This window comes from Xenopus laevis, chromosome 2L (genome assembly GCF_017654675.1).
Source record: "Xenopus laevis strain J_2021 chromosome 2L, Xenopus_laevis_v10.1, whole genome shotgun sequence".
Lineage (NCBI taxonomy): Eukaryota > Metazoa > Chordata > Amphibia > Anura > Pipidae > Xenopus > Xenopus laevis.
In genome coordinates, this window is record NC_054373.1 from 97988557 (window position 1) to 98008943 (window position 20387).

The window sequence follows — 20387 nt, forward strand, 5'->3', positions numbered from 1 at the left end:
GCCGTCAGTTTTAATTTAACTGAGAGACTCTGAGCATGTAGTGCATTTCCTTCTCCTATTTTTTTTCTTGTAAAGGTGCTGTTAAGATAAAGAAAGGGTTAACTACAATGAATCTATTTGACTTTCCACAGACATCGTGGAGCAGGGAAATAAAGGAAGGCGTTGCAATGGCTGTGTGCAATAATGGTACAAGGATGCCTTCTCCACAGGAGGCTGCCAATGGTTTCCCCCAACCCTGTGCTTCTGGTACTTGGCATAAGACTGAAGAGGAGCCAAGAACAACGGAGCCCAATCTTGTGAAGAAAGCCCATCGAGAAATCTTGGATCATGAGCGAAAGAGACGTGTGGAGCTCAAGTGCATGGAGCTACAGGAAATGATGGAAGAGCAGGGGTAAGTGAAGACTCATTTACAGTGGAATGCAAAAGGAGTGAAAATGTTAAAGGGGTTGTTCACCTTTGAGTTTAGTATGATGTAGAGAGTGATATCCTGAATCAATTTCCATTTGGTTTTCATTTTTTATTATTTGTGGTTTTTGAGTTATTTAACTTTTTATGTTATGGAATATGAGTAGGACCTGAATAGAAAGCTGCATAATAAAAATTAGAAATAATAATACATGTGTAGCCTTACAGAGCACTTGTTTTTAGATGGGGTCAGTGACCCCCATTTTGAAAGAGTCAGAAGGTGGCAAATAGTTCAAAAGCTAGAAAAAATAAATAATGAAGACCAACTGAAATATTGCTTAGAATTGGCCATTCCATAAAATACTAAAACTTAAAGGTGAACCACCCTTTTAACAGTGTTGTGCTATATCATCAACTTTTGCCAATAGCTGATGGCTCTGAGAAAACTCTGGGAGTTGTAGTTCACGAAAACTACTAAGTAGCAAGTATGGCATCCCTGATTCCTCTTATTTTATATAGTATTCCTGCTAATAAATTATAAGCTGCTGTCTAATATTTAGCAGGCAAACTGGAATAATCTTGACAAAACAAAGCTAAAAGAATGTAGAAAACTTAAAAACACAGCAATGGCATTTGGTTCTCTAGCTAATTTCACCTCAGCTAATTAAAAATAGCTTGCTTGAGCAATAATTGAATGGTGATCCAGTGCACATATATACTGTATATATATACTTCATATTTACATATATCCCAATCTTGTGTGTGTTCTATTATATAATGTAAATATAAAAGTACTATTCTTGTATTTTTCAAAACACTTCAACCTGTTTCTTTCCTTTGCGCAATCGCTTTCCAACCGTTTTTGAAGAGTCGGATGCTCTCACAGAATATTGAACATGCATGCTGCTTGACCTTTCCTGAGCATCTATATAATGCTTATGCTCCTGGAGCTTCCTTTTAAAATAACTGCTAACTTGATTGTGCCTGCAATTCAAATCCATTAGACCCCATAGCTTTTGGTACTATTGATCACCTTTTCTGTTCCTTGAGTAACTCTTCCATCTTACTGATTCAGTGAGGCAGACGCCTGGCTCTTCTGACTTCTGTGTGACTTCAAAAACTCATTTTTCGTATGCTTTCTTCTTGAATTAATTTGTTTTATTTCCGTCATTCAACATTTTCATTTCATTAATAATTCTGCAGCAAGCTTTGGACTTTTTCAGACTCCATTCGCAATGCTCTTTTTGCAAACAAACTTAATATAGTTAATCTGCAGAAATGTATACATCATTTACATCATTCCCTGCCCCAGTTGAGACTACAGTCTGAGGTCTCTAGTACATTCAACAGTTTAATTATTATTACCAGGAGCCAATTAACCTTCTAGTATGTCTTTGGAGTGTAAGAACAAACAAGGATTCATTTATTTTCTACTCTGCATCTGAAGCTGCCTAAAATGTATGTCTAAAAGTTAGGGGATGGGCTGGAGATGGAAGTAGGTCTCCATTATTTCTCCATTCACCACTTATGAATGCAGTGCTGTCAAACAGAGGTAGCACTGTATTCATGAGGTGAAAACGGTACTCTGTGCTCCATCTTGAGAGGGGTGGCAGTTGTTCAAAGCACACAGTTCTCTCCTCTCCAGTTTGGTTCACAGAGACATGCAGTAATTCTTCAAAGCATTCAGAAAATATACCGAACTGCTTACAGATATTGCCATGGCTAGGACTGAACAAGCCCTGCAAGGTAGTTATTCTAATTAGTGCACTACTGGGCTACTGGGTTTATCCATGGGTATGTAAAGGCAAAAATCACATGCTATTCTTATTTATGAAAAGCCCTTATAATCCATTATATTATTTTACTTGTATTTGCTATTGTAAAAAATAATCCACTTGAAAGGGCTGACTTTCTGGGCACTTGGCTTTATTCAACCTCATCTATTATGTTGTCTATGACTACAACTTGAAGGAATGAGATTTGTTCAACAGATCATACTTCACATTTGGAGTATTAGGGTAATTACAGACAGACACAGAAGCATGCCATAATTGTATTTTCTAATCTAGCTGAATGAGTTCCAGGCTAAGATTGTAAACATAGATTTCCTTACCCACAGTTTATTTTTATCTCAAAATCAGTTACGCCAGTAATGATTTTTTCTTTCATCACAGCATTAATTTTATCATTGTATTTATTTTCTGACTCTAAACGCAAGCAAAAATCCATTGTCTATAAAAGTAAAACAGTGATTTAAACAATGCTATGTATGCATCTATAAATCATGAGATCGTAACTGCTTGAAAGAGTTACGTTGAGGTAGGATAAGCTTTTATGCAATACGACAAAAATCTGAAAGGTAATTATAGCCCCAGTATTCATGGTCCAATGCATCTTACTCCTTACTAAATAAAAACAAACAAATAAATTAAGCCAAACACCAGTGCACCCTGTTGCAATGTGCTGCCTTCATGGTTTCCATTCTTTTCATGCACGTAGGTTTTTATTTGGTGGATTCAGTAATAGAATAAGTACAAGCTGCATGGAAATGGAACTATGACTGTATTTGTTTTTTTTTTATTGTAACTTATATTTTTATTTGTTTTCACAATAAAGTACATATGCATCGGTTTATGCCTTTTGTCTTTTTTTCCCCTTTTACAATATTGGCAGTTATAGTTAACACATATGTTTAAGTAATGAACTTAATAGTATGGTAAGAACCATAAGAGGCAATAAAAGGAGGAGGGCAAACAAAGGAAAGGGGAAAAAAATAAAAAATAAAATAAAATTAAAGAAAGTGGATAAAGTGGTCAAACTCTTTTACATTTAATAACAACAACAATATTTTAAGTTTAAGAGTCCCTGGTTGTAAGATAATAGTCCCAATTACCCCATATATTACTATGTAATTGTAATGTGTTGCTTATTCGAGCAGTCATTTCCTCAAATTTCTTGTTGTTTTTAAGCCTGGAAATAACTTCCTGGATTGTAGGGATTGTTGGTGATTTCCATTTGGAGGTGATTGCCAATCGGGCTACCTTGGTTACTTGGTTGACCCACTTTTGAGCCACATTGTTGAGTTTTAAGATAGAGAGGGCTAATAGCAGATGGGGCATTTCTACATTTAAGGGTGTTTTAAGAACCATTGTTATTAAGTTAACAATTTCTAACCAAAAGTTTGTCAGTTTCGGGCAAGCCCATAGTATATGGTGAAGTGTACCTTTGATTTGGCAACCTCTCCAGCACATAGGGCTACTTTGGGGGAATATTTTGGAGAGTCTATCCATGGTGAGGTACCACTTCATCATAGTTTTATATACACTCTCTTTCTGTTTAGTACACACTGTTATTCTATGTGCATTCTCCCAAATTTTATCCCATTGAGATAGAGTCAGTTCTTTTTCCCATGCATTTTCCCAATATTGCATGCAAGAATGTTTAGGGAATGGCTCCTCTGGTAAGACATCCAATAAGTTATAAAATTGAGAGATAAGACCCTTGTATGGAAAGCTACCTCCTAATATTTTCTCAAATGGGGTTAACTGGATCTGGTTTTGCTGCCCAAATAGTGTTATAATATAGTGTTTCATCTGGAGGTATTCCAGCTTTTCCCCTGTACTCCATTTGCATTTTTTTGAAAGTTCATCATATGTATCTAGTCTTTTCCTTATTGGATCAATAAAATTGTTGATTCTATTAAGTGCATGTGCAGCCCAGTCTAATTGGTATGATTTCCTTTGGCCAGGTTGGAATTCTGGATTCGCTGGAAGCAATGTCAATGCTGATGGGTATTTGCTAATCTGATATTTTCTTTGGCATTGCTTCCAGATTGCTAAAGGTATATTTTATGAGCTTTGGGGCTGATACTAGTAATTGTACAGGTTTATTTGCTAATATTAGATTGCTAATGTGGAAGGGAGATGGATTCTAAGTGAGCCCACTTAGTAGGTGCTTGTGGTTGTAACCATGTTAGAGTTTGACGTAAGTGGGATGCTTCATAGTTTTTCCCTATGTCCAGTACAGCCAGCCCACCTTGGTTCCTCCCCACTAAGAGCACTGAGCTTGGTATTCTAGCTTTTGTTGTGCCCCAGATATATTTCAATATCAGTTTTTGTAAATGGCCCAATTTTGAGATGGGGATTTGGACTGGGATGGTTTTAAACATATATATAATAACTTAGAGAGTATGGTCATCTTGACTGCAGCTATATGCCTGAACCATGAAATATTGTGACATTTCCACTCTTGCATGTCCTTTGTAATTTGAGTCACCAACGGTGTTAAATTTGCTTGGTACATTTGGTGGTAGTGTGGTGTCAATTTGACTCCTAAATAATTTATGTATGAAGTTTGCCATTTGTAATAGAAGTCTGCTTGAAGGGCCTTCTTTGATATTTTATAAGCTTCGTTGCCTACTGTTATTCCAGGTAATATCTGGGTGTTCCCTTATTTTTGCAGCTAAAGGCTCTATACTGAGGGCATAGCAGGCAAAGCAGGCAGCCCTGCCTTGGGCCATTCCTGATATGGATTGGTGCTCTAACATCTCCATTTAATTTTAGATAGGACGGAGGAGTTGTGTATAGTAGTTTGACAGCTTAGAGAAAAGGTCCTTGGAATCCCATAAACTGGAGTAACTGAGTCATATAGGCCCTGTCCAGCCTATCGAAGGCTTTCTCTGCGTTCAAACTCAATACTACAGATGGAATACCTTGGGATTGAATAATATCTATAAGATCTATTGCCCTGCGAGTGTTGTCTCCTGCTTGCGTACCCATCACAAAGCCTACTTGATGGGGGTTGATCAATCTGGGTAAAAGTGGGGTTAGTCGTTGGGCTAGTAAAAAAATTTAAGTCACTATTTAGAAGTGCTATGGGTCTATAATGTCCACGCATTGATGGGTCCTTACCCTCCTTGGGCATAAGCAATATGTAGGAAGAAAGCATAGTAGGGATGGGTGAATTTGACCTGTTTCGCTTCGCCAAAAATTCACCGCCGGCGACAAGTCTATGGGCGTCATTTCCGCAGCAAAACAAGGCGAAAAAAATCCCCAGAGTATAGTGTTTGGTATTTTTTCTTTTACCTGTAAAAAAATGTTAAACAGTTCTGTTTGGGCAAGGATCGCCTGAAAGGTTTTATAGTATGTATTGGTAAACCTTCGGGCCTGGAGACTTATGAAGAGGGAGAGCTTTCAAGACACTAAGTACTTCTTCACTTGTAACTTCTTTGTTAAGTTCCTCTAGTTCATCCCCTGTTAGTTTAGGTAAATGACAACCATCTAGAAATTGGGCTTATTGTAGTGATTTAGTATTATTTGTATGAGTAGTTCAAGGGAATAGATTATAAAGTGTTGAATAGTAGGAGTGGAAAGCTTACGAAAATTGGGTGTTATGTATGGCTTCCCCAGCATTGGAATGGATTGCTAAAATTTGGGATTGTCCAGTGCGCTTTCTTAGTTGATTTGCTAATAGTGTGTGGGCCTTGTTTCCATTTGATAATATCCAGATCAATGTTTTCTCTGCTTCGTGTGTAGCAATCTGTTTTAATGAGATTTTGGATCTCCTAGGCTATTTTAGGATCTAGATTTTGTTGGTTCATAGATTCTAGCTTATGCAATTTGTTTTCTAAGTTGTATATCTCTTGTTTCCTATTGCGTTTATTTGTAGTAGAGAGTGAAATAATGTGACCCCGAATGACTGCATTATGGGCCTTCCAAATTAAAGCTATGGAATCTATGGATCCCTTATTTTAAGTAAAATACTCTTTGAGATCATTCCCTATTGTTTCCCTATTGTTGGGGTCATTTAGAATGGTCTCATTCAAGCTCCAATGTGTTTCTGTATCATCTGGGGGATAGAGATATTTAGATTAATGGGGGTGTGATCTGACCATGAAATAGCTTGAATAGAAGTAGTATTGCGATACTTCAGGCAATTTTGGGATACAAAGAAAAAGTCCAGTCTCATTGAGGTCTGATGGGGAGAGGAGTAGAATGTGTATCTACTATCCCTTGGGTTATTAATGCGCCATGAGTTGAATAGGGCATGGGATCTAATAGCTCGGAATTGCTTAGCTTTTTATGAGAAGTACGTGAAGGGTAGTTTTCTCTGTCTAATTTTTCTGATAATACCAGATTGAAATCTCCCCCTATTATCAGGATTGTGGAAGAATATTTGTTTGCCAGGGATAGGGTTTTGCATACCAATTGAATTTACTTATTGTTAGCAATATAGACATTAAGTAGTTATTGATGTACCAGCGTAAGAGCCCTGCAGGAGCATATTGTGTCCCTTCGGGTCCACTATTTGTTTTGTTACTGTTAAGGGACAATCTTTGTGTATCAGTATCATAACCCCTGTTTTTTTGTGGGGGCCAGATGCCTAATAAGTTCTAGTGTACTGATAAGAATTGAGTCTATTGTTGTCGGATGCCTTGAGATGCGTTTCTTGGAAGAAAGCAACATCTGCCTTAAATCTCCGGATTTCTTTTAGGGCCAGTTTTCTTCTTCTGGGACTGTTTAGTCCCTTTACATTTAGGGAGAATAATCCAATCATTTTAAAGAGGGATGCTAAACCATAGGGCGCGTATGTTGGTAAAAATATACCTTGCATAGTTAAATCATCATACAATTTAACCTTGTTTGTAATTAACATCATATTATAAAGTATGGCATGCCTTTGTGGTCCAGTGAAGGAGTCTTTCTGCAAGATTGTGTATCTTCTAGTGTCCACTAGTATGTAGCCCTCTTGGGAGTACCAAAGTGCTTCCCAGATACATTAACGAGAACATTTTTGGAGTAGATTGCATGTGTCTTTTCATTGTCCTCCTGCTATAGAAGCTACAGATGTGGCTCAAGTGGGTTTTCTAGCAAGGATGGGTAGTGTAGAGTAAAGGAAAGTAGGGCTCAGGATATAATAAACCAAAAATAACTGTCAACAAGAATAAACAAAAAAATTGTACAAACATTGGTGTTACCTGATCTTGGTAACCTGGGACACTATGAGTATACAACATCCGAATACCAGTGTCGGGGAAGCGTCTAGGCAAAGAGGATCCAGTGGAGAAGACTGTCCCTCTGACTACTGCAGAGTGAATCCAGAGCAGCAACTTGCCATCATTTGAGAGTGAATACAGCTCCTCCATGTCGCAGGTTCTTTGCGAGGGTATGGGTGATGGTTGGATCCTGGGTGGGCTGGTATTTTCCCATTCCGGTGTCATTCTATGTGATTGTACTTTAGGATTTTCCTTGGATCCTGGTGGAGTTGGCAGGCCGAGGTTACTCAGAAACTTGTTGCTTTTCTGAGAGAGTGTGTTGTTGTCCCTTTTTTGAGACAATTCATTTGAAGGGAAACCCCCATCTATATGGAATGTTATGTGCTCGCAGATGTTGAGTAACTGGTCTTAGATCTCTTCTTTTGGCCAGAGTGATGGGGGATATTGTAGATTTGTAGCTTTGCACCTTGAAATTCAATATGTGTTGAATTTCTTGTTTCCATAAGGACTGTCTCCTTGCTTTCAAAATAATGGCAGTCGACTATAATGTCTCTGGGAGTGGATTGACCAGGTTTCTTAGGGCCCTCTGCTCTGTTTGCCCTATCAAATCTCCATGCTTCTACTGGTAGGTCCGGGCAAAGTTTAGAGAACAGAGCTCTCAGATACTGCCTGATGTGTTTTGGTGAGAAGCTTTAATAAAATATAAAATATTATTGTAATTACTCTTTGCTTAGGGATTTCAGCAGAATGAATGTGAATTCATCTGATTTCTTACCTTGATGGGGATTTAATCATAGGCGTTTGGCACCTAGCTAATGTTTCTTGCATAGGTTTTTTGTAAAGTGTTGCATTCATTTGTATGCAGACGCTTTGCACAGCACAGTGCAATTTAAAGTATGTAATTTAATCCCTTGAATTTGTGAATCACATTCTCCATGAGTACCACTTCATTCTATGGATCACCATCTTGCTAATTATACAAATATGAGATGTATAATTTATACAAGTAGTTGTATATAATTAATATAAATTAAATAACATTAGATAGATAATCTGGGTTTTTCTGTCTTTTAGTTTTTTTTGTGTTTTTTACCTGTAAGTCTGTTTTTACTTAGCTGATTCATATTAAGATGCTCTACATTATGGAAATATTCCTAGAAAATTCCTGGTGCCAAGCATTGTGGACAGTACATCAGACATCTATATAGATACAGTATATATAAATAACACATTGTCAAAGCAACAGCTACAGGTCCCAGTCATCATTCTCATGCCTGACCCACTGTGTGATATGAGAAGGTAATGTTGCTGATTGAGCATTGAGCTGCAGGTATAGCATGTGGATATCCTGGTTTCTGCTGCAATTTGATTTTACTATCTTCTTAATTTATTGTGATGGAAGTAGGTAATTCAAATGGTTGCTGGAGAGTTTTAGACCTCAGCAACAGGAGTTTAAACTAGGATTGCTTATCATATTAAAACAAAGTGCTGGCCGTGGTGGGGGGGAAGAAAATTTGTTAAAATGTTTGTAAAAATTTATATTATCTTGTTATTGCTATTTTTACAAAGGTAGAAAATGCCTGTAACAAGTAATTCAATGGCAATCACTGGGAAAGAAATCAGAATGCATGTAGATTATGGGAGCACTGCATAAAGATTTTGGTCGACACTTTTAGCATAGGGTTACCACCATCCTCTAAACTGAATCCACACTGTGACATCACAGGATGATGACAATTAGAAATGGAGTGTGACATTTAGGGGCAAAGTATTGATTTAAGAAGGCAGCGTAGCATGGGCTGTGCTCCATTGAGGAGAGTAAAGAAATTTACCTCAGGTGGAAGTGCCCCACAAGTTACCAGGGACAGCATTAAGCTGCTCCTTTTAATTTTAAAAGCCAATTTTCCAGTTATCAAACTGGAATTTAAGATCTTTTAGTGCAGAGAATACAATTGTGCTCTCTGCACTAGCGATGTGAACCCCCAGCTCCAGCGCTGGAAGGATGAATGTGTAGGGGAGCAGCAGCACAAAAGTCACCTCAGGGCGGCAGAAGGGTTAGAATCACCCCTGAAGATCAATAACACAGCAGGCCCAGATTGGACACATTTCAGAGATTTGTCCAGGTTTCAGAACACTGAAACTCGAACAGCCAGTTGTGAATCCAATAGCCCATGTGAAAATCAGACTATTCGGTTCAAAGCCCTATAGTTGACATGTCTATCCGGAGCAGGTGTAGCCATGAGCCATAATAAGGATTTAAATGGATGCTAAGTTATTGTCTTAGAAAACCGTTGCAGGATGGAAACACAATTTATATTGGAACATGGCTGTATTATTTTTAGAAAATCAATTGCTGTACTTGTTGGTTGGGATTATAAGGTAACAGACATTTTCTTTTGATTTTCTGTATTCTAGAAATTTAACTTACTAATGCCACCTATGCATAATATATAATTAAAACAGAAATATATAATAAAAAAAGAACTTGACACAGCAGATAACATCATTTTCAGAAAAGGTATTTATACGTATTGTAATTACAGATCACATCTGGCTGTATGTGCTGACCACTGCTACATAATCCAGTGGGATGCGCACTATATATATATATATATATATATATATAGTTACATAGATAAGTGCATCAAGTTCAACCCCACCAAATGTAAACCCAACATCCATACACACTTCCATACCCTCATATAGTTACATAGTTACATAGTTAAATTGAGTTGAAAAAAGACAAAGTCCATCAAGTTCAACCCCCCCAAATGAAAACCCAGCATCCATACACACACCCCTCCCTGCTTTCACATAAATTCTATATACCCATACCTATACTAACTATAGAGCTTAGTATAACAATAGCCTTTGATATTATGTCTGTCCAAAAAATCATCCAAGCCATTCTTAAAGGCATTAACTGAATCAGCCATCACAACATCACCCGGCAGTGCATTCCACAACCTCACTGTCCTGACTGTGAAGAACCCCCTACGTTGCTTCAAATGAAAGTTCTTTTCTTCTAGTCTAAAGGGGTGGCCTCTGGTACGGTGATCCACTTTATGGGTAAAAAGGTCCCCTGCTATTTGTCTATAATGTTCTCTATTGTACTTGTAAAGTGTAATCATGTCCCCTCGCAAGCGCCTTTTTTCCAGAGAAAACAACCCCAACCTTGACAGTCTACCCTCATAATTTAAGTCTTCCATCCCTCTAACCAATTTAGTTGCGCGTCTCTGCACTCTCTCCAACTCATTTATATCCCTCTTAAGGACTGGAGTCCAAAACTGCATTGCATACTCCAGATGAGGCCTTACCAGGGACCTTTAAAGAGGCAAAATGATGTTTTCATCCCTTGAGTTTATTCCTTTTTTATGCAAGACTGTACTTTATTTTCTTTAGTGTTCACAGAAAGACACTGTCCAGAATTAGGCAACGTGTTATCTACAAAAATCCCTAGATCCTTCTCAGTTAACTCCCAACACGCTGCCATTTAGTGTATAACTTGCATTTATATTATATATGCAGAGCTGTTGCTTATTAAAAAAACTGCTTGCCTATCCAATTAGCTGTGGTACAAAAGCCTTCATGGGAAAGTGTGGTGCCTAATATTGCAAGCTACAAAATAAGATCAGAAGTTTTTTTTCATGTCAAGTCACTTTTACATAAAAAATACTATACACAAATATTTTGCACCTCTCTATTTTTTTCTATTTTTAGTTCTAGTAAATTCATGATATTGATCAAACCTTTGGAAATGTCACATACATTAAAAATGAAATGTTCTTGACTTTTCAACACATACTGTGTGTATTTATCAGACCTTTAGGAAAAGAGAAGCTGGTTGTGAAATTGTTATAAGGTTGTCAAGCAACATATTTATACAAAAAGTGGGAACATTAATTTAATAGTAAATAAAAGTTTCCTTACATTACATAAAAAATATACTTAAATTATTCTGTTATTAGATTTCAGTAGGGTTTTTGAAAGACCAGCATTTGCATCTATAAACAAGGTTATTTGGAAATAAGTCTTAGTAATGTTCCCTGAATTACAAGGGGAATCAAGTTTAATAGAAAGCAACAGATTTACAAAATGTAAAGTGTAAAATTAATATTAGGTATGCACTGAATCAGGGATTAGGGATTCAGTCGAATGCAGATGATTCTTGAAGTGCTAGTTCTGTAACATCTGGAGTGCTGATGGCTGTCAACCCGTGGCTTAAAACTTATGATAAAGCTCTGTATTTCATGTCCTGAAAGTTTAATATCTTGTACATTTGTCCTGTGCTGTACATTAGAATCACAAAGTTACCAGGGTTATCATTAAAAAAACATATCTAATAACTAGTGAAATGTATCTGCACTTTAACTTAGCAACTCAAATGTCTAGGTCCTCGAGAACGAGAGTAGGACAGACTGGGCTAAGAGCAAGATAGTAGCACATGAACTTCTAAAGTGCATTATGAATTCAGGCCTTTGTACTTGCAGGCTGCAGCATGAATCAGTAATTTGTTCTTGATCTTAAACCAATGTATCAAGTTCATATATTTATTGCCAGTGCCACACAACTTCTTACATGAAGTGGGCCAGTCATTTGCCAGATTATATTGCAATAATGATGGGGTACAAATAATTATATGGAGGCCTTGAAAAGAACCATAAAAATCCTTTAGGAGGCCATATCTGACCACCAGCACTGCCCACAATACAGTGGGACAAATGCACACAACGGAAAAACAATGGAAAAAAAAGAAATACCTTTTCAGCTTTTCCCTGGGGCAAAAGTGCTTGTTAAATGAGCACCAAGGCGCTTTTGCACTCCATGACACTTGGGTCCCATGGATCAGTAAATAACCCCTAATAAATTATAGTGGTGCACAATCACTTGGCGCTGCTATTAGCAGAAAACTGCATCAGCCCAGGGTTCTTTTTTTTTTTCAAATTCCCAAGAGCGTATGTGTAGTACGTTCCCATGTTGCCAAGGCCCCTCCACAACTGGCAGGGTAGTTATGGTAGTTCTGCTACTGCTTCCAAAAATCAAAACCTAATCACTTAAAGGGTTGCCAAATGAATTGAAGACTTACACTTCACTCTTGCTGAATCTGTTACTGTAACAGCAGAGTGATACAAAAGCACCAATTTCTTCTTTAAATCCTACTTAGTTTTCTGCATTGTTATTTTTGTCATCAAATTTTTAGTTTCTTGCTTCTCATTATTAATGAAGAGAGTCAAGAGTTAATAACGAGGGCTAAAACATGAAATGGGGATTTTTTCATATAGGCAAAGTATCCTTTATCTAAAAACAGCTCCAAATTATAGCTAGTCCATTTTACACAAATTAAAAAGATTCCCTTTTTCTCTGTAATAATAAAACAGTACCTTATACTTGATCCCAACTTAGCTGCATGAATCCATATTGGAATGGTAGCAAAATAATCTGGGTTGATTTTATATTTAAATATTTTTTAGTAAAATTTAGGGTATGGTGATCCAAGTTATACAAATCATCAGGTACAGATAGATCGCATGCCTGCATTGTATTTTTAAAAATATATTTAAGTGCTAAAAGGCACTTTATGCAAATGCATGTGAAGTGAAAAGTACATTTTTGTTTAAAAAATAAGTGTTAAAAAAATAAGCAACAAAAACTTGTAAAAGTGATAGAGTACTTCATTTTCACCTACAGCTGCTGTGCTGTTTCTGCAAGTTAAGCATCTTACTAATTACTGAAGCACTTTTGATAGAGTAGAAGTTTGTCGTAATTGATCGACAGCAATGACTCAGCACTCAGAGGACTTAAAAAATGCAAAATCAACGTTTCGGTCACATATTCAGACCTTTATCAGTCTTGATTGATATAATAGGGTATCCATTTATTTTCGAATGAAACTAAATAAAAGGAAAACTGGCCTCTCATATAATCAGTTAAGATTGAATGTGCTTTTAGAACAAATTTACAGGTAAAAGCTTTGTATTTATCATTTATTATTATGACATTTATTTTGCATTACAGAGTTTATGGGCACACAAAATAAATTCATATTATTTAATAAGGCTGGAGCATTATACCCTGCATAAAATACATAGGATATTCTGTATAAGCAAGGGAATGAATGATTTCTAGGTACCTTTACACACATTATACTTTCAAATATGCCTATCCTGCTGTGTCGATATGAAAGTCGCTACTGGGTACAGTATAATTGGGCAAACTGCTTTGAAACAGCTTTAAGTTGCAGTTATAATTGATATTCTATGGCTATAGGTCAGAAAGAAGTGGACAAAAAATAAATATTTCATGCTTCTGCATGAAAAAATAAACTTTGACTCTTTGACAGTTTTACTGAAAATTGTATATTTTGCTGTACATAGCTTAGCAGTAAATTGCACATGTAGGTATGTATATTTTTTTGCTACGGACGTAACTACGCGCGCAGTGTACTGAACGCTACCTTTAACACTAAACTTCCTTCCTGAAGGGCTTTGACGGCTATGAAGAGGAGTTTGTAAGTTATTCTTTGCTGTGGGAAGCCATGATAAGGACTTTAGCAGGGGAGGGGCATGTATTTAATACTGACTGTAGAGGAGAGAGATTACCGTATTAGAGATTAGGGAGTGAGTAGATAGGATGAGAGCATGTATGAGAGTCTTGACCATAGCAGGTGAAAGAAAGGGACAGTTTTTGGCAATATTGCACAAGAAAAAGTGACAGTTTTTGACAGTGGTCAAGTCAATCAATCAAGTCAATTGGATTTTACTGTCATTTCAGCCATATACAGTAAGTAGAAACGTTCTCCAGAACCACCCGGTGCTATATGGAGTGGTGTTAATATGATCAGGGAAAGAGAGAGAGGAATCAAAGATTACACCCAGACAGTGTGCTGAGTTGACAGGGTTAATGAGCATGCCATCAATAAAGATAGTAAATGTGGGTGTAGGACCAGGCTTAGGAGGAAAGATGATTAATTCACAGTTTTTGTTAGATTGAGTTTGAGGTGCTTGTTCATCCAGTTGGAGATAGCTAGGAGGCAGTTGATTTGAGCCTCTGTTTCAACTGATAATGAAGGGGTGGATAAATATATTTGGGTACCATCAGCATACAGATGACAGGGCAAGTACAGAGCCTTGTGGTTACCCTACATTAAGTGGCAGATTTATCAAGGGTCGAATTTCGAAGTGAAAAAGACATCGAAATTCGGCCATCAAATAGGAAAGTCCGATATTCGAAGTTGAAATCAAAGGATTTTTAAGATTGTACGTTCGTACTCCGATCATACTTCGATCATACGATCGTACTTCGATCGTATGATCGTACTTTGATCGTACTTCGAATCGTATGATTGTACGATTTTACAAATAAAATCCTTTGACTTCTCAAAACGTAGCCAAATACTGGCTATAGGTTCTAGGAGGTCCCCATGAGCTTACATAGCAATTCGGCAGGTTTAAGGTGGCGAAGTGTCAAAGTCGAAGTTTTTTAAAGAGACAGTACTTCGATTTTCGAATGGTCGAATTTGTGAAGTATTTTGGATTCGAAGTCCAAGTTGAATTTGGCCTATTCAATGGTCGAAGTACCCAAAAAGTACTTCGAAATTAATTCAAAAATTCACTTCGACCCTTAGTAAATGGGCCCCTTAGTGGAAAATGAGATGAGGTTTCATTAGCAAAGGAAAGAATGATCATTTAGAAAGATAAGAATAGAGCCAAGATGCAGCCTGGTTGTGGATACCTAGTGAATACATCATTTACATCAGTATAGAGTGGTGAAATGCAGTCTCAGTAAAGTGAGCAGCCCGGAAACCAGATTGCAGGGGGTCCAACAGATTATGGGTGTGTAGAAAGTTAGTAATACGTGAGAACACAATACGTTATAGGAGTTTAGAGGCAAGCGGTAGACGTTAGACAGGATGGTAATTCGACAGGATGGGTCAAGAATGGCCTTTTTTAAGAATAGGCTTTACACAGTCCTGTTTTAAAGGAGAAGGGAAGGTTTCAGAAGCCAGAGAAGAATTGAAGATGTTAGTAAGTGCTGGAGTAAGCTCAGCAGCGCAATGTGCAAGCAGAGAAGAAGGCATAGGGTCAAGAGAGCAAGTTGTGAGTGGTGAAGACAAGAGAAGCCTGGAGACTTCAGACGCTGTTACCGGAGGGAAGGAATTACGAGTTGGTTGAGGATGAGTTGGATGAGGAGTTGGTTTGCATCAGTAGGAATCTGATTATGGATGGACTCTACTTTGTCTTTAAAGAAATCAGAAAAGTCCTGAGGAGAGAGTGTCAGGTTAACTGACAGTGTTGATAATGGAGTAGAGTATTGAATATAGAAAACAGGCATTGTGGGTTGGATTTGTGATTGTTTATAAGGGTACTGTAGTACTCTTGCTTGGCCTTTGACAAGGCAGAATTGAAACACAAAAGTAGACATTTATAATGAATAAAGTTTGCTTGCATACAAGAAGTGGGTAGAGGTGGGAAAATGGGCAGAACAAAGGTAGGCCTGTCCTTAAAAGGGATAATTGTGCAGTGGAGTGGGTCAGGGAAGGTAGGTATTTATAGGGTATTAAAAATTTACTAGCAAGTTTATTGCTGGTAAATTTGTAATACTGGATAAGCTAGTTATTTACTGGGTAGGCCATCAAATACTGCAGGGTGGCAGCCCTAGTTGTGGAGAAAACAAGATGTGTAGCATCAGACACCCACACTCCTGGGGCAGGTGGTAATGTCAATTAGGGGTGGGATGAACACAGGGTGGAGTAACTGGGCAGCAAAGAGGGTCATGGAGCGGAGGGATGTTTAGGGTATTACAAATTTACCAGCAAGTTAATTTCCAGTAAATTTGTAATACTAGCTGGTGATTTTCTATTTGCCCTAGTTGTGAGGAGCAACAGGCACCTACACTCCCTCAATCTGTTTATATGCTGTACAGATAGGGTTGCCATCTGGCCAGTATTTGGCCAGCTTAGCCAGTAATATACCAGCCAACACTGAGGCCAGTATTACAAATTTACCTGGAAAGGTATTGCTGGTAAATTAGTAGTCCCTAGCTGTTTGCCCCAGCCTGACTCCAAACAACCCAATTCCCACTCTTCCCTCCCCATTATGCCCCAAACCTTCAAACTTACTGGATTGTGACTGCCATTTTCTAGACCTGCTCTAGTGATGTCACAACTCCACCTCATATTGTCATCAACTGGTAATGCTGACGTCAGGTGGTGGGTGGGTGATTGCGGGGGCAGTTCAGGTGATTTTGGGGCAGCTTAAGGTGACGTGGGGAAAAGGTATGAAAGGGCAATGTTTACTGATATGTATCTGCCAATTTGGAGAGATTCTTATTATCTGTGCTTTACTGATCTCCTTAAGCTGGTTGTGTAGTTGGAACTCACTGGAAAAAAATATGTTTTATCCTCATCGCTACAATCTACCTGTTTACTTAATGCCATAAAACATTGCAAGCACACATGCAGCAAAGAAGGGAATCTTCAAAGCTTACTTTATCTTATACTTTTCCCCACAGTGCGTATTTCACATAAATCCAAATGGCTTTATCTGGCCAAGACTTGGCTAAGATGAATCTTTATGCTGCCTAATTGGGTCACCAGAGGGAGCTTGCTTCTGACAGACACTTCTATGTAATCCATGCTTGCCTCTTGTTACCCTGTGCATGCTCGCTGACAGATTAACAGCAAAAGAATTTAACGAACTGACTAAAATAAAAAAAGAAAACTTTGAAGACATGTTTAAATAAATCATAAAGGATGTAACCTAAATGAAAGGCACTCTATGCATTTTCTGTACTAATTTACTTACAAAAGGGTTTTTTTTTTCTCTTTTCGAATGAACCCTTTTCCTCTTGCCAGGAGAGCTGAGAAAAAGGGACGATGGTATTAAATATTCGTGGTACAAAGGAGGGAAGCGGTATTTCTAATGCTTGTTTCATGGGAGATTCTCAGTTCTAAGCACTTCCAAGTTCATAGAAAAAATCCTGCAGATGATGTAATCCCAGGGGAATGGCAATAAAGCTGAAAGAAATATAACTACAGAGTGGCACACTGTGCTGTATTATAATGCATCAGGTATATATGTTGAAATGATGTCAACTGCTGCATTAAACTGTGTGTGCTGGACAAAATGGCATAAAACATTCTGCAGGAGAAATATGAAGATAGGGAATATGACTTACATACTGTATATGATCAGATTATGAGATGATGTTATCGTTGTTCAACATGGCTGCTGACAGTTCTTCTTGCTGGAAAAAATATACTCAAAGCTGGTATGATATATAGCAAAGAGCAGCACAGACTTGGGGTTAATATTACCACCCCCTTTCCCAAGCTGTTGGTCATGTAGTTATGCCACTGGTCCTAATATTTTGATGAGTTCCTCAAACATTTTTATATTATTGCAGATAACTCACTTATGCTATCAAAGTGTTGTCCTCTGAACAACTTACTTCTGCCATATAAGTCATTGGTGCGGTGCAAGGAATACCTGCTGGTGGAAGGTGCATTGGGAGGCTGCTCAAGGTTCCCTTGTACTCCTGAGAACTGCTCTCTGCACAGAGCGATTTCGACTTTCACAGTGATAGCTGCCCTTTAATGGATCAGCACTTGCTGCCTTTGTAAATAAGTCTTAAAATAACTAAAATGAAAATATGAGAAGAATAATGTTTATACTATTGCCCCAATGAAATGTTTTCCATCGGCAATATACAGAATCACCCGACAGGAAATAAATAGTTTAATTTGCTACTGCTGTTTTCATCATACTGTTACAGACTATGACCCTCAGCAGTAGGATTTTTCAGCCTGCACTTGATGCTTCATTTAATACCGGTAAGGTATGGAGATATAAATTACAGAAAGAACCCTTATCTGGAAAACTCCAGGTCCCGAGCATTTTGGATAGCAGGTCCCATACCTGTATAGATGAACTGGTATAAACCATTCCTGGTATAAAGCATTCCCACCTGTTGAAGGAAGGATCAAGCAATTACTCTCTTTTTGTGGTAGGATTACTGAGAACATTTATAATAGAGTCTCAGCCAGTAAGAATAGCTACTTAGAGGAAGCTGAATCCCTGGATAATGAGTGCTGGAAATTGTTGTTCATTGCTAGGAATATTGTGTATCTGTAAAGGGTGGGTTAGTGATTACTGCAAGTATCTTTATGACTGCATTCAGTTGTGTAATAGTTTTACCTGCTACATTCATTTGAACAAATACACCCCTTTAAAAGCACATCCTGCACAGTGTATTATGGTCCTTCACTTGGAACCTGTGGTGTTTATACAAATGGCCTGTAGATGTCACGGTGCTCAAGACTTATACTGTGCATACTTTTTATACAGTTTGTGGTGTTAGAGTTGCTTACTGTTGTGTAATGGCTTAATGAGCCTGCTAATAAAGCACTAATGAGACTTATGAAACTAATAAAGCACTGATAAAACTTATGAAACTGCTGTTTCTGCTATAAGGAACTTTTTCATCCCAAGAGTAAATGTGGTTGCTGAAATATATAAATTCCGCCAATGTGGACAACGTAATGGCGAATCCACAGAACAATTTGTAGCCGCTTTGAGAGAGCTGGTTGTTACCTGTGAGTTTGGGAATCTAACAGATGAAATGCTAAGAGACCAAATATTGGAAAAAACAAACACACCTCGCATTAGAGAGAGACTGCTACTAGAGCAGGATTTAACCCTTGCAAAGGCTGTTACAGTTGCTAGCCAAATTGAAACAGCAGTGGCAGAGGCTAAAACTCTGTCAGGGAACTGCTGGGAATGTACAGACTGTGAATTCAGCACTGTGGCCTAATAATGCACAGTCACAGGCAAAATACAGTGCTAAGGAAAGGGATTCATCTACACTGCAAACCGTGCAGCAAATACAAATAAAAAATACTGCTTTCGCTGTGGTTCAAACAACACATTGGGAATTATGCTACATCTCCTGCAAAAGCTGTACAGTACCGCAAATGCAAAAAGGTAGGACATTTTGCTAAGATCTGCCATAGCTCTGCTAAAGATGTTCATGAAGTCACTACTACAAATGTCACAGTATTAAGTGTGGATAAAGCTGACACGTATTCCAGATAAGTTTTTATTCACTGTCAATGTCAATACTGCTTCTGCTGACAAGGGACACTCCATTAACCTGTTGCTTGACACAGGTTCAGTTGTTTCTATACTACCAAAGGATATTTTCTTGAAATACTTTGCAAAAGATCCGCTTGTTGCACCTGCCCTGAAACTGGTCAGTTACTTAAAGGATCCAATCCCTGTGCTTGGTTGCTTGCCAGTGACTGTACAATTTGAATCAAATACTGCAAAGTGTGAATTTTACATTGTGAATAAGGGTACTGCTATACTTGGAAGGGATCTCTTTGCTGCATTAAACCTACAATTAGTTGATGGTCTCATTACTACAGCACCAGTGCCTACCACACAGCCTGTGTCTAAAATTTCACCACAAAGCAACACTTCACTGGGTTGCGCAAAGAACTTTGTACACACAGTTAAGTTGAGACCAGTAGTAAAACCAGTACCATTTCCTGATTCAGCATGTGAAAAACTTGCTATTGATATTGTCGGTCCTTTAACAGATGCTCCTGTAGACTGCAGATTTGCTATAAGCTTGATAGACTATTACAGTAAATTGCATTTGTTTCTTATATACCATCAGCTACAGTAATAACATTTCTGTCTACAGTCTTTAGCCGAGAAGGTAATCAAAAGGAGTTAATATCACACATGGACCACAGTTTGTCTCATCTGAGTTTGAATTCTTTCTGAGAGAGAGAAATATTGTGCATAGGAAATCTTCAGTGTATTACCCACAAGCAAATGGAGAAATCAAGCGATTCAACATGGCAGGATTACATGGATTACATGGCAGACAGATGCGCACTAAATTACATGTTGCAGACATCAAACTTCCACAATATACTGTGCCTACAAAATCATCTACTGCTGACATTGTGAAACGTCAACAA

The 20387-nt window shown here is 38.0% G+C and overlaps 1 protein-coding gene across 1 annotated transcript in view; it reads left to right on the forward strand.

Annotated features, from left to right (window-relative positions):
* Nucleotides 1–20387, forward strand: part of srrm3.L (serine/arginine repetitive matrix 3 L homeolog) — a 218102-nt gene that overhangs the window by 104009 nt on the left and 93706 nt on the right. The window contains exon 3 of the mRNA XM_018246863.2: nt 132–391. Coding sequence (XP_018102352.1) covers nt 168–391 — 224 coding nt within the window. The 5' untranslated portion in view covers nt 132–167. The remainder of the gene's footprint in view (nt 1–131; nt 392–20387) is intronic.